The 15092-nt window shown below is 41.2% G+C and overlaps 1 protein-coding gene across 1 annotated transcript; it reads right to left on the minus strand.

Annotated features, from left to right (window-relative positions):
• Positions 1 to 1163: 1163 nt before the first annotated feature.
• LOC108884858 (dual specificity calcium/calmodulin-dependent 3',5'-cyclic nucleotide phosphodiesterase 1B) lies at positions 1164 to 13838 on the minus strand. The gene is made up of 14 exons (XM_018678969.2): positions 13609 to 13838; positions 11505 to 11618; positions 10639 to 10821; positions 10097 to 10163; positions 9849 to 9965; positions 9455 to 9595; positions 8358 to 8458; positions 6694 to 6819; positions 4905 to 5006; positions 4613 to 4733; positions 3029 to 3110; positions 2696 to 2813; positions 2046 to 2182; positions 1164 to 1636 (listed from the first exon to the last, which is right to left on the minus strand). The coding sequence occupies exons 1-14, from the start codon at positions 13659 to 13661 to the stop codon at positions 1554 to 1556; spliced, it is 1545 nt and encodes a 514-aa protein (XP_018534485.1). The 5' UTR covers positions 13662 to 13838; the 3' UTR covers positions 1164 to 1553.
• Positions 13839 to 15092: the final 1254 nt, after the last annotated feature.

Genomic DNA, 15092 nt, shown 5'->3' on the forward strand with positions numbered 1-15092 from the left:
GGTTCACTTTGACTTTATCCTAAAAATAGGCACAATAAATAATTCAAGGCACTCTGAGCCGGAGCATAAAGACACATATATTTTTCATCAACACAACTGGTTCTCACAAATATATTTTGTAACACTGCAGCAGTTAAAGCTACATGTGATACCTACACAGACATTTCACTGCAGCCTGACTGAGATGAATCACTTCTAGTGCAACTTTTTGCTGTGAAAGCACATTGCTGTCATCACCTGAGGTAGAAATCTAAAGTTGCTGTTTTGATCGATTTTCTCTATCACTCTGATCGTGTACTTTTTAATTTGGCTCAGGAAACTTGTTGTTAAAATGCAGGAGATCTTTTTGCTTCTGCTTCTCCACATGAATCCAAACACAGAAGAAACTCCATCAGTCCTCTCTGCTTCACAGACACTTGGTTTGAAGCTGAGGCCTCTGGGTAACCCTGCAGGCAGATATCTCCCTCTGCTCTACAGCCCCTCCTGCTGGGAGAGCAGAGAACTGCAGGCACAATAGAGCTGTTTTACTGTGCATTTTAAAATCAAGAGACAGGAGCTAAATTTGAAACTTGCTTCATATCATAGACTAAAGGTCTCGGCCTCTGCTGCATCACTCCTCCAACTATATGCACTGTAAATTTATTTTATCTCCAAATATGAAGGTTATGAAGTTATCACTGTGTTTGATCTGTATTGAAATCATTTATTTACCTGTATTAGCTGTGGATGATTCCATCGCTCAGAGGCAGACATGGTTCCTCTGTAAAGGGACAGGACAGGTGGCCTGTTTCTTCCTCTGTTCGGTCTAAATCTGACTTCACAGATCCAAACAGGAGTCCTTTAAATGCCACAAACATCTCAGACAGAAATTCAAAATGGCTCAGCGGATCTTCGTCATGAGACACCCGTCACCCGATGTTCAGACCCGTCAGATCAACAGGCTGAGAAACAGCGTTTTCCCCTGAGCCGGGGGCAAGCTGCTGAACCCATAACTGTTAGCAGAGCAGTAACTGTCAGTGTCTGTGGCGTTTTACTGTACATTTCTATACATATATGTTTTTAATACTGCTGTGTGGAGTGGATTTCTAAAAGGCATCACAACCAGTACAAGAAAAAGGTGAATCTATCAGCTGAGTCAGCGACTTCACCAGAGAAACACGGGCGTATTTTCAAGGTTTATTTCATGGTTAAATGATTTGTGTACAGTTCAAACTATAAAAGGTAAAATGTTCCTTACAAGTGTTCAGGGGGCAAATTAAATTAATGACATGGACTACGCTGCATGACATGGCCAGCATGTACACTTTGCATTTAAATTAGCATCGTATACTACACCTGAAGTAACACATGAGGACATCTCTGTGATTACGCTGCATCTTACCTTAGGAAGATGATCTTAACCTTCCTCCACCCCTCGCTCCCACCCCTCCGTCTCTCAATCATAGTATAAGAAGAAGGCGTTGTGGTTTTGTTACAAACAGTGACATTAACCTTAGTTAACCTTTTGTAAATATTCTATGAAAAAAAAGCACATATCACAAATGAAGTCCTGTCTATTGGTTCGTGTCTGTCGTGGGCTTTTGCAGCTCCTCTTGTCTGGACCTCTGTTCTGTTGTCAGTCTGGGGTCTGAAAATCCTGGAGGATATAGAGAATATTGGAAAAGGCATTGGAAAATTTTGTTAAGCTGAAAAGGGAAACAATATCTGTATCTGTTCATCTCCTCATGAGATCACTCTGAAACGAATGTAGATAACAAATCAAATCAAGGAGACTGAGCACATTTGTGCTTCGTCGCTGCCAAATCAGCCACTTCAAAAAAAAAGGTCTTTCATTCTGTGTTAGGAGAAGTTGTCATTTTATGTTAGAAATGTTAAACCAGGATAAATGACGGCAGGATTGTTATGATGTAAGAACTTCTTAAAATCTGATCAAATAAATTCCTACATTTCAAAAACTACCTGAAATAGATTCGTTGTGTGGTCAGGTAATGTTAAGATCTGATGAAGCTCTTTGTTCAGAAACGAATGAAAACACTGTTACGTACCGTTGGAGCCACTTTCCTTCCATTTGAGCTTGTTGTCTTCGGTGTGTCGTGTCCACGTGGAGCGGAAACTCACCAGCTCAGCTGTGATGTGAGCGAGACTCCACTGCAAACCTCTGGAGCTCTCCTTCCACAGATTACTGTTCAGAAACAACAGATTACTGTCTTTAACTTTTTCATCCTTACTTTTCTTTCTTTATTCTAGTTGTTAGCTTCTAACATTCTTACCTGAAGAGTTAAATGTCTCTTGAAAGAATAGTTTTGACATTTTTTCACACCAATATTCTCGGATGTGAAGATTGATATCACGCTCATATCTGTTGGATAAATATGAAGCTACAGCCAGAAGCTGGTGAGCTCAGTTTAACACAGACGACTGGAAACAGAGGAAACAGCTCCCGCCTGACTCTGTCCAATGGAAAAATTCATACCAGCGCCTCCAAAGCTCGTCACATCTTACCTGTACAAAAACCAGGAACTTCTCTTCCCCCCTGTGGAAGCACAAACTCTTTATTTTTTCATTAATGAGTTTGTTTGTGACCTTTAAAGGTGCAGGTACGAAGGTTTTTTTAATCATTTATCAAAGACAGGCTGCTGTTTCCACATGTTTCAGTCTTTACATTAAGCTAAGCTAACAGCTGCTGTGCGTGTACCTGTGTCTGTTGCAGGGGTCTGGTGGACCCGGATTCTCCTCCACCAAAGGAATAACAATCTTCTCAGCCATGTCCGTCAGCAGAGAGAACGTCGGATACACAATGAAGTCTATGAAACCTGCAGGAGTAGAGTGGTGGCACGTCAGCATGTGAGTAAAGACATTCAAATGCAGAGTGATTTCAGTGATAAGGTGTGAACACTCAGATCTCGCAGCACTGGACTGAAAGTGCAGCTACAACTACAATACGACACATTTAGCTGCAAATTCATGTCCTCGCAGGAAGAAAATTGTTTTTAATAGCAGCTTTTTGAAAGGGTTTTGTGAGACATACCAATCTGGGACTCAGCGACCAGGGTGCTTTTTCGATCACACAGAGGAGAGAAGGGCAGGCCGAGCTCCGCCTCTCTATCACCCTCACAAAGATAGAAAGAGAGAGAGAAGATATCTTAAAGGGCATCCCACACATCGCCTCAAAATAACTTTTTAAAGGTTATTTGATTCCAACACTCGTAACCTGGGACTTTTCCACTACTCAGATAAAACCATGAGTGCTTTCTTTTAAAGTAACAACAAACATTAAAGAGGTTTTTCAGAGGGAGATTTCTCACATCGTGTTTTCAAAGAGAGCAGAGCTGCTCAACACCTCCTCTGTTCTGTTTCTTTTTCAAAGTAGAGGAGACACAGAGAGGAGATGACAGAGTATAGAGAGATATCACTGAATTTGTCTGAAATCCACTCAGTCAAAGTACCAGCCTCACAATGCCTGCCAATTTTTTTTTTTTTTTTTTTTGGCAAAACTCAGAAGTGTTTCAGTAGATTGTAGAAGGAATGATTGACAGTTTTCTTCTTACAGTAACTCACAACAAATCCTCCAACCTAAACACCCATATTGGTCATTTTCCTATAATAATAATAATAATAATAATAATAATTCTATTCTCAGTTGTTTCTAATAATAACACATTCACTTTTTGGCGTTTAAAATGAAACTCAGTTTAACTAAAAAATCGAACCTCAGCTGTTACACCTTCACTGTCTTCTTCACCTTTTATTAAACTGTTTTCTAACAATACCTGTACATACGATTCATATTGGTCCCAAAAGGTCAAGAACAAACCTGTGGGATCAGTTTTTCATGAGGTTTGTGAGCTTTTAAAGGCAACATCATCATTTCAGCAACATCAAATGCTCTGGTTTGTATCTGGCTCGGTCGACTGGATGTTCTCCAGACTTAAATCTTGAATGAAATCTGAGCTTTTAAGATTTAGTCTGGCTTCAACAACCAAAGAGCGAGTCCAATAAACTTTTCAAAGAGACGTTTCTCTCTCTCTGACTGTCTCTGCTTCATACCTACGCTGCTATTTATGTTGTTTTCTTTAAGGCTGACGTAACAAACCTCTTTGAAGGTTTCCCACTCTCCCTCTCAGACTGTCCGATGAGTCATTTACAAAGCTGCTATTAGGCATCCAACCTTGTGACTTATCAATCAAGCTGAGATAATAAGAGCTCAGACCAGTCAGATGAGAATAGAAGTAGGTCACAAGAGAGAGAACAGCAGAGTAGAAATGATCTGAACACACTGAGAAGAGAAGCAAAAACTACACTCATTTTATCTTTTAATGTTACGACCCTGCAATATCTAAACTATGTTTTTCTTGGGTGTTCAAGAGAAAATTAATTGGGAACAATTTTGATGATCGATTTACAATTTAAATGATATATTTATTCATATTTTTATGTTTTTTTCAGCTTTTTGTTTCCTCAGTCTTCTGTGACAATAATCTCAATCTCTCTCTTTTTCCATTTTTCATTCAAGCTGTTTCCCCCACTCCCAGTCTTTATGCTAAGCTAAGCTAACTAACTTTCCACTGTGTTTGTGGGAAGAGAAGAGTCAGACTGACAGTTCAGTTCCTACCTGCCTGAAAAACTCCTCCATCAGAGCTTTGGTCCAGCGGGAGTGCAGCGCCCAGGGCTTGGATGGATGGCTGATATCAGCCGTGTGCAGTAACAGAGACAGGGCTTTGGGCTTGTCAATCCTGTTGGGGAAAGCATAACACACTTGTTGTTGTTGTCGTGCTGACTTGACACCAGCCAGCGTGACAGTAATTTTCCTGTCTGCCTCTTTTTAATCTGCGGTCAACACTGATTTTGTGACCCCCTCGATTATACAACACAGCGTGAACAACAGCGCAGTCCATTAGTGTTACCGCTCCTGTTGTTGTAGGCAGGATTTCATCGCTTTGACTTGGAGGAGGTGGGAGGACATGTCTGTGGACAGCACCATCTCTATAACCAGTGACCGCAGCTCCCTGTAAACACACACAGACACACAGTTTACACAGCTGACCTTGCATGATGGGAAAGAGCTGTAAGGAGTAAAAACAGCAGGCAGGAAGACTCAATAGGGTTGTAACCTTTTTAGATTTCCTGATGGATTTTCTTGTTCCCATGGTAACGCTGACTGCTAGAAAAGCCCATTAACAGTACGCCACTATTGTTTATCTTGGGTGATGTGAAGAGCTCCTCCATGAATAACACAGTCACATACTGTATCTGTGACATATGAAGCATCAGCCTCCATGGATATAAATATAGAATATAAACTGTATATACAGTGAGATTATTTTCTCATCTCTAAATGTCCTCCGCTGCAGACCAGGACTGTTTACACTCTCATGAATATATAGAAACTGAGCTTATTTTGTTTAAAGTTATGATCAATAACCATCAATCAAAGTTAAGACTAATGTAAGTTCTGAATCTGGTATCAAATGTGACAGTTTTAACTCCCTGTCGGTGGAGGCACATGTGACTCATTCATTATTCCACTGCTGATTAGTGAGTGAGTCACTAAACAGGAATAGTAATATGACCCTTTATTGATTCATAACGGAGACATTTTATCTCAGGAGGTCAAAGGTCAGGGTCGGCTGGAGAGACAGACGATCACCCTCCCGGGGTTTTTACCCCCATCATATATGTCACTCCGCCTGTTCTTAGTTTCACAGAATAACAGTAAAAAAATCTACAGTTCTTGTGCTATTCTGTATTTTTCTTATTGTCACGTCTCATTAAAAGACTAAATCTTAAAAACTGTTCCCAGAAGAAGAATTTCCTTTGTTGCTAAAAGAGTTGGGCATTGTAGTTTTTAGCAAACATTAGTCAAATATAAATAAAAAGTGTATTTATCTGGAACTATTTTCAGCTGCGGATTAATACACTTTTGGTGCTGCAGTGAGTATTAACAGTGTGGTGTGTGTGGGACGCACTGATCTGGGAAAAATGGGACTGAATGTGTAGAATATATATTAATATAAATAATTCAGTGTTTGTTGTTTGTTGGTGTTGTTTCTCTATTTATTGTCAGTAAGAAACATATACTTGCAGTTCATGCTGCACAGATAATAACTCTGATGGCGTCTTTATCTTTTTCTGCTCATGTTCGTGATACGAATGTCAAAAACTTCTACAGGAGCGAAAAACAATACAGTTTAGTTTTTTGTCAGATATCTTCAGTTTGTGTTGCAGATACGAGCTGTTTGTGTTGCTGTTTGTTGTTGTGTTTCAAAGGTTCTCATCTCTTTCTATCTCAGTGAGTGATTTCTCAGAACGGTCGAGAACTCGATACTTTCAGCAGTGAAGTTATGTAGGTGGAGGGAGCAGTTGGTTTTTTGCAGCAGAAGAAGCTCTGCTCTGCTCAACCTTTGTTCAAAATGCAGCTGCTTTTATCTCTGCCTCGTCTACGATGGATCAGTCTCTCCCTGTCACTGTTTGATCACTGGTGAAAAATACAGTTTATTTATCCGATCTGCCACTACTATCTCAACATTATTATTATTATTATTATTACACCTATAAATATGTGTTAGAAACTCCTTGAAATCATATCATGCTAATTTCATTTAAACAAAAAAACAAAGAATCATCATGAACTATTTTTTAGATTTGATTTTCCCTTTCTACTAAAGTCAGACATTAGAAATGCTGTCATCTTACATCCATTCCTCTCGTGACAGATTAATGAAGATGTTCATCTGGTCGTCCTGCAGCAGCCGAAACGCCGCGCTCAGGTGGTGGCTCTCCTGCACCGACCGGTCGTTGTAGATCAGAGCAAACTCTGACCTGGAAAACAGATGGAGAGCGAGGGAGCAGGAGTAGTAGTATGAGGTGGAGGAGGTGAGAATGAGATGAGTCCTCAGAGAGTAAAACTGTGACTGCAGGTCTGTGAGGATGAATTTAAAGGTGCTGATGAGGGAGTGGGACGTGATAAAAACTGGCACCATGTGGGTATTAATGACTCAGTACAGCAAGTTAATGAACTCATTTCTCAATCAGGCATCCTGTGTCCACACTGATCTACTTCATTACACTGTTACAATGTGAAACAGAGTGAAAAGTTTTCCAATTAGTGAATATTTTGAAGCTTCTCTTCACAGTTAAAACAACGAATAAAACTCTTGGTTCATGCTGGTTAGAAACGATCTCTAACAGTAGAAAAAAACACAGTCAGCACTTGATTTTCTGGGTCTATAATGTCCTAATAATTTCCCAGGAAGGAAGCGTCCTGGTTAAAAACGTGTCATTTGGTACTAATTATAGTGAAAATGGAGACAATGCTCTGAAACAGATACTTTACTGTAGTGAATGCTGAAAAGATTTCTCCATCCTCCTGAGGAGGAGTCACTGCAAATAAACACCAACAAAGCCTCTTTATTTATACACTGAACACAACTGAATCCAGAGGACAAAATAAAAATTTATGATGTTTTCTAAGAAGTTTGATGGTTTTTATTGTGTTTTTATGACACAGGAGGAGATCCATTGGTTATTTGTTATTGGAAACTTCATTCTTCTTTTATAAGAAATTGCCTGCTTGCCTGTGAATAATTATTTTTTCTTTTGGAAGTTCGACTCAGCTGTGGTGAACTATGATTCATTGCAACAATTATTTGTAATTAATTGCTTCTGATTTACTCAGAAACAGACCAGTTGAACACAGTTTCCTTTTTATCCTGTAATTACCTCTAACTTAAATGTTCATGCCGTGAGGAACATTCACAGGAACTTACAGTCACACTTCCCTTTACAGGAAACGATAATGCCCCTAAAATAAAGTGTTACAGCACCAAAACATGCAGAACTTTAACTTTTGTTCTGTGATTTTTGTTCTCTTGTTCTTCCACTGCAACCAACATAAATTCAAGCTGATATTCTTCAATATGTAAGAAAACAAGTTACAACAGCCAGTACTTCAACCCCACAGCTCGACAGGGAGTGAACATATATTTTGGGTGGAATAGACTTTAAGGTAGATGTTGTTTAGATACTGTAACTAAGATATACTCTCTTATTGTGGACAGACATCTTTGTGCTTTACTCCCAAAATAAAGCATGATGATGATGATGATGATGATGGGTGCCAGGAGACTGCGTTCTTCAGCCCTCCTATGTGGAAAATCAGCATCTAAAAATACTGTGTTCCCTCCATGAAGATGTGTTTGCTTTAGAGTGCTCTCTCTCTTTCTAAAACTGCACAAAGGCCTTTAAGAAATACCACCTTACTATTTCTACATTCTCTTACTATTCTGCAGTGTCACAACAGGATGCAGTGTGTATATAGCTGGTGAGTTAATAAAACATGCTTCAGAAAAAGAGCTTACTTTGTGTGGATGTGAAAGTTGTTTGTGGTTCCTGTGTGTTCGTAGTCGTGGATGGCTGCAGCGAATAGTGACGCCATCACCTCGAGCTCTGTCAGCCAGTGCTTTACAGACACAAAAGATTAAACAAATAAACACGGGAAGTATAAGAATACATGGTAGAAAAAAAGCCTTTTATGTTTATGTGACATGGGAATTCACAGTTTACTGAACAACACCTCAAAGTCATGATGTTCAGTCAGAGGAACAAGTGGCTGATCCTTCCCTTTTCTTTAAAAACATTTGGATCTAAAGGAGAAGACTGCTGTGTTCACTGCTCGCTCGCTCCATGTGACCTTTACGTTGGCGTGGATGTTAAACAATACGTCCACTAGAGGGCAGGTCAGAGTCAGACCGACATGGTGACGCTGGAGGAGATCGTAATAACGTACTTTTTAAGAAAGAGGCAAAAGTGAAGGTAAAAAACGCATCGCGACATCTAGACAGAATTATTTTCACTAGTTTTTAAGTTTCTTCGTTGTGTCTCACTTGAACTTCTGGTTTCATTGCCCCTGTGGTTTCTGTACGGACAGAAAGCTCCGTCCATGTCCATGTATGTATCTAATATCAACAAGCCTTAGGTGGTCTTAAGTCTCTCTTTGGTATTGTTCTGCATAAAGGCTGCAGCTCAGTGTGTACTGTACGAGATCTGGAATCAGCAGCAGCAGAGCGAGTGAGAGGAAAACATGATTCAGTCAGTCTCCACTTGTGCTGCTTAAAGCTGAACTTTGTCACACCATCCTCCTGAGAGTTTGAGACACTATTCAAGGTTGTAACACTTTCCACCCACAGTTTATGTTTTTTTTTTTTTTTGGTGGGGGCCGGAGAGGGCAAGAGCTTTTGTCAGTGTCTGACCAGAGAGTGTGAACATATGGGCTGAGTGTCAGAGAGGTCGGGAAGTATCAAACAAACTATCATATTGTCGGTTTTCATCTCTTCATAGAACATCCTGACACTGAAATAAATAATAATAAAAGAACACCAGCCTTATCCTTTAGACATGTGATGAAGCAGCCGACCAGTAACAACATACAGACAGTGCTCAGGTGAGTCCAGCGTACCACGAGTCCAGAGCGCAGCAGCAGGCAGTGCAGCGTCTGAGTCACATCAGCAGCGTGAACGTGGCTGTGGTACGGGTTGTTGTGTTTGCAGTATCCTCTCTCCAGTGCAGACAGGAACTCTGTCAGGCATGAGATGGGGATCTGTGAAATGCATTACATAATCATTACAAGTGTGTTTAAAAATCCAAAGTTCAAGAGTTTGTGAAAACTTGTGCACATAATGAGGCCACACGTTGTTTCTCCAAACACCACAAACTGATAATAAAACCCATATGTCTGATTATATCTGTGAATCACAACACAAGTTTTCCACAAACACGGTAAAAGAGCAGCAAAGATCTCTCTATCTGTGATAACATATTGTATAGAAAGTGTACTGTGTATATTAAAAGACCTTAAAACGGCTGTTGAGCTCATATCTGGTGATCAGCTCAAAGAAAAGAGTTTGTAGTGCGTGGTCGGAGCTGGCTGAATTCAGAGCAAACACGTCGAAGCTCCAGCGGTCAACATCCTGAGGAGAAAGAGAGGAGACTGTGTTATTGATGCATACTTGTGCTGTGTATACTATCTCTTTTGTGATGTCCGATTTATTACATAAACAGGCGACGCACTGGGTGAGATTTACGATTAGTAGGGCCTTACCCTGAGGCAGTTTACGACCGCGGCAGGTTGGTCTGGCATCGCTGCCGTGTAGGCCCTCTTGAACATCCTGGAATAATGCAGTGTTTATGTTGAGTTCAGTTAAAGTTCAGATTTTGACACTGTGCAGTGAACTCGACTCAGGAGCTGTTTATATAAATCCTCCAAAGTCCCTATCCCCTTTGGAAGGATGTTTTAAAGAGAAAAGGAGGCTAATGTTTCACAGTGCAGTGCAGCTGTCTGTGTTTTCTGCGGCTGTAACAGTAACAACACTGTATCAGCTTATATTAGAGTTATAGTGCAGATGTTGAAATCAGTCATTTACAATGGGAGTTTTATGGTATGAGGTGTCATTTCCTTATATTATTGTATTGAGGTGTCATAAAGGAAACATACAGCTGTATGACTGCTTCTGTGGTATAATCTGTTAAACATCCTGACAGAATCACACGGGACTTGTTGAACATTTGTCCCCAAAATTACCCCCCCGCCATCACAACGTCAACCTCTCTACGATCCTGAAATATGATAAAACCACCAACCACCTCTCCACAAATATCCCCGCCTGCACGGCGTGGACGATGCTGCGGAACTTGGGTTTCTCGTCCGAGCGTCGCACAGGCCGCCGAACCCTCTGGGTGAAGGTGGACGCCAGCCAGTCGGTGACCTCTGAAGGCACCCCGTCCGACTGCAGCTGCTGAAGATCGTCCTCAGATTCCAGACACTGCCTGAGAGAGACACAAACACAGGTGGAGTGAGGACACAGACAAACACTGGATGACAGCAGCAAATGATCAGGATCTAGGTTTTACACATCGTCAGAAAACTTTACCATAGTGACGGTGTTTCTGAGTCCAGTAACTTTTAAAAGGTACTTGGTATTGCTTAAATTACAGAGGACTAGTTGGACATATTTAGAATTAGCTGTCTGGCAGATATTTAGAGAGATCAATATCAGTGTCATGTCTGTCTGCTAAATATTAAGCCACAGCCAGTTAGCTTAGCTTGGCACAAGGACTGGAAACTGGGGGAAACAGCAAGAGACTGTAGGAAGTTCTGTTACTTTCCAGAGCCATGCTAGCTGTTTACATCTGCTTAAAGTCTTTGTGCTAAGCTAAGATAACCAGGTGTTAGCTGTAGCTTCATATTTACAGTACACTGTACTTCTACAATGACATCAGTGATATTCAGAGGTGAACTTAGTAATTTAAAGGTCCCAGGCAGCAGTCAATGACAGCACTGAATTTTAAAAACACATTTATTCTTTCATATAAATGAAAAGTTCTAATTTTCTGCTTCAAATGTTAAAAGCAAAAAGTAACAACATGAATACACACTGACACTGGCATGGAAATTGATCTAAAAGTTCAACTAATTAGCTTTTCGTTTTATTTTATTTTAAATATTCTACCTTGTTCCATCGAGGTAAACTGCCTCCAGTAAGGATGCTGTGAAATCCAGGTTCTTTTTGATTTCTTCAAAGTCGACATCTTTCTCCTCCAGCTGCTTCAGCATGCTCCTCAGCCTGAAAGGAAACAGGATCATTTATTTTGCTGTGATCAAAACAACATAAAATGAAAGTTGCCCTTTTTGAAAGTACTGGGAAGTTGTTTCACTTCTCAAAACAGCAATTACGGAGAGGCAGTGGTGGTGTGAAAGTGGTTGGAGGTTACAGCAGTTTGGCATCAAAGCCTTCACATTAAATCACACTGGGTACAGCAATAAAAGTTATAGCTACAGAAGAAAGGTCATTTTAACAAAGTGTGGGCTTTGTGTGATAGAAGCTCTCTGAACACGGCTCTGTAAATTGACAGCACTTGTCGCTGTCTTGGGAGAGAGTGAAGCAAGGTCTGAGAAGTGCTTTTAACAACAGGTTGAGAAATTTCCTCGTGAACGGAAAGAGTTCATTTGGAAGCGATTTAAATGCCAGGCTGTCCAAAGAAAGCCAGTGGCAAAAGGGCATCATTTGTGCCAAATTTTCCATGAGAGGAAAACTTCCCATGGTCAGGGTCTTATGTAACCCACTTTTTGTCAAAGTGGGCCCCGTGAAGAATTATGTTTTTGAGGTTTGAAGTGTTGGCCACATTCTGATCTTGTCTGAGAACATGTTGCTCACTCTTGGTTTTGAAACTTTTAATCAAATTACAAAAGAGAGCCGGTGGAAATGTGTTAATCTCCTGCAGGGTAATAAAAAGCAAATGCTTGGAGCACGTCAGCTCCAGTGTAACCCACCTGCAGTGTGTTAATGTAATCTCATCTCAGGAATAAATCCAGACGCTTTCATAGTTTAATACAACGTCTCGCCCTCAGTTCACAGGAGTGGAATCTTTACTCCCTCTCAGGCCGTTTGAGAGAGAGGTTTATTTGATATGATGACACATTTGTGCCACAGATAATTCCACTAAAACATTTTGGTGAGCTGCCCGTATGGTGCCGTGACCAGAACGATTGTGTTCAAGCCGCACCAGGCCACGCTGTGGAGCCAACTCCTGGGGATGAGACGCTCACAGCTTTTCAAGTGTTTATCACGCTGGCAAGGGCTTTCAAAAGCTGTTGAGTCATAAAAATAGCATGCATCTGAATACCACCGCTCGCTTTCAATCTCAAGTAATCTTTGGTGATAGCACAGTCTTTTCTGTTTCAGCCGTTCAGAGTAGAAGAGCCTCTGACAGGACGTTTACAGGAAATTACTCGTCAAGTGCACTTGAGAAACTTTGTTTATAGAGACAAATGACAAATTTCCCTTTGGCTCAGACTTTGTTGAATCTACACACTGCATAGTGTCATCCCTGCTGAGTGCGAATCAGCACAGCCGTGCAGGACAGTTTGAATGGTATCAGCTTTGTCAGCACAAGTCTTTCCAAAAGTTTCACAAAAACTTCGACTGCGAAAAAAGATTATATTCCAATTAGTCAAAGCGCTGTGAAGAGTCACTTGTTAATGCCGACCAATGTGTTGGAAGAAAGGTGTGAATTTCTGTCAAAAAATAATCCAAAAACACCCAAACAGGTTTAGAGCTGTGACACTAAAACATCTGTGTGTTAACCAAAACAAAACCACATGACCCATCACCTCTGCAGCACATTTCCCTCCCACAGCAAAAAGCATGAGTAAGATGAGTGTTCGCACAGCCGCTCTGAGCAACAAGTGTTTCCTCACAGGCTGCTGAAATGAACGCACGAAAAGTTTGAAAAGAATCTTTGTAAAAGGAAACTTTTTAAGGTAAGAATAAACTTCTCATCTCTTGCTCTGCAGCACCTGAGGGTGTGCAGATATAAAATGTGTCAAAAAAAAATTAAAAATCCACAAAGGTCTGATGCATTATCACTCATCACCGTTCACCACAGGGTGTATTTTTGAGTCAAACATTTCCATTGCTGCAAAAACAAGAGCAGCACTCCTACATCAGAGCATGATCCAGACAATCTGACTGCAGCAAACAGAGAAAGCATGTTGGGTAAAGACAGGCTGAACATGTAGATATAATCTGGACTAATGTTAACCCCCTGTCTTACCTAGAGATGGGAATCTGCAGCCGTTTCTTACGAATTCGCACCAGTTCAGCCATTCCACACTCAAGCTGTGCCCTAATGGACCCCAGAGTTCAATAAAAAAAAAGAGAGGTTGAAAAAAAGGAAAATTATTGCAGAGTAGTAGTGAGCAGAAAAGTTCTCCAAACCACCAACGCAAACTTTGTGTGTCCTGAGACAGACTTCTGTTTCATCAGCTCTCCCACCCACTTCTGGGGGACCTACTCCACTTCTCTCTGATTGGTTAGGCAAGCCCAAACTGTGTCAGTGTGTGTGTGTGTGTGTGTGAAAGAGAGAGCGCCTGGTCTGAGTGTCTTTGTCAGTGAGTGAGTGTTTGTGTATATGTGTACACCCGTTGTGTGAAGTGAGCTAGTTGACCTGGCTCACTGATGAAGTGTTGACTGCGAGGCTTTCAAGCCGTGTGTACTCAAATCCCAAATGAGAATTTTCCACCGCAGCCACAAATCGGAGGAGGGTGTGGGGGACGCACAGAGAGAGTCTTTCACAGAAACCCACCAGAGTCACCCAAACCAAAATACATAAACAGAGCTCGTCCTCGAAAGCCACCCACAACAGGGGGGTTAACGGCTGTTCTTGGTGCTGCTGTGCACAGAGGTACTCTGGCATGTATGTCACCTAGATGATTTCCTCTAAAAGTCACAGCGCAAGAAGAAAATAACTGAACATCATGGCAGCTTCAATCAACAGCACAGACGCTCAGATCATAATTAAGATCAGTCATTTATATTAACGGCAGCAGAGCCAAAAATATTTTTACTGACATGCCTCATCCATAACTGTCAGTGGATTGTTTTAAGAGCAGTAAAGAGAATATGTCTGACCAAAAAAAGGCAGGTTTCTGTCCATTGAGGCACCATAAAAGGAGAGCACACAAACCTACAGGAAGAGACAAGACAATGAAAGTCATCCCTGAACACTTTTACATTCACAGGTCCTAAATCCATTACCAGTCTTTATTTATAGAGCATTGTGAGAGCGGTGCTTCAGCATGGCTTGGGAAAGCCCCCTGCCTGCTGTCGGTCTCCCTCCTCACTTGTCCTGCTTTGGCTGCTGGGTCAGACTGACTCTCATGCTCCCATGCTCTTTGACATGGCGCGACATATTGCAAAAATGAAGAGAAGTAACATTACGACATATGATTCGTTAGGTTGCCTTTCTCCCACCAGAAGCAGTGTTTGACATGGTAAAGACTGAGAATCACAGATGTATATTTGTTCTGCAGATTAAAAATGCTAATCAGCTACTACAGCAGAGTTATTCATCCAGTGTCACTTACAGTCAGAAACTCTAAACTCATTTCCCTTTGTGCGCTTGCCAGCCTCTCTTTACACCCTAGACTCGTGCTTTATTTTTTTTTCCCTCCATTCGTCCGTCATCCTCTCAGTCTCCCTCTGACGATGACGAACGTGCAGCCTCTGATCTCTCCCTGTCCACTGAGTGACCTGAGC

The sequence above is a fragment of the Lates calcarifer genome, linkage group LG12 (assembly GCF_001640805.2).
Source record: "Lates calcarifer isolate ASB-BC8 linkage group LG12, TLL_Latcal_v3, whole genome shotgun sequence".
Classification (NCBI taxonomy): domain Eukaryota; kingdom Metazoa; phylum Chordata; class Actinopteri; family Centropomidae; genus Lates; species Lates calcarifer.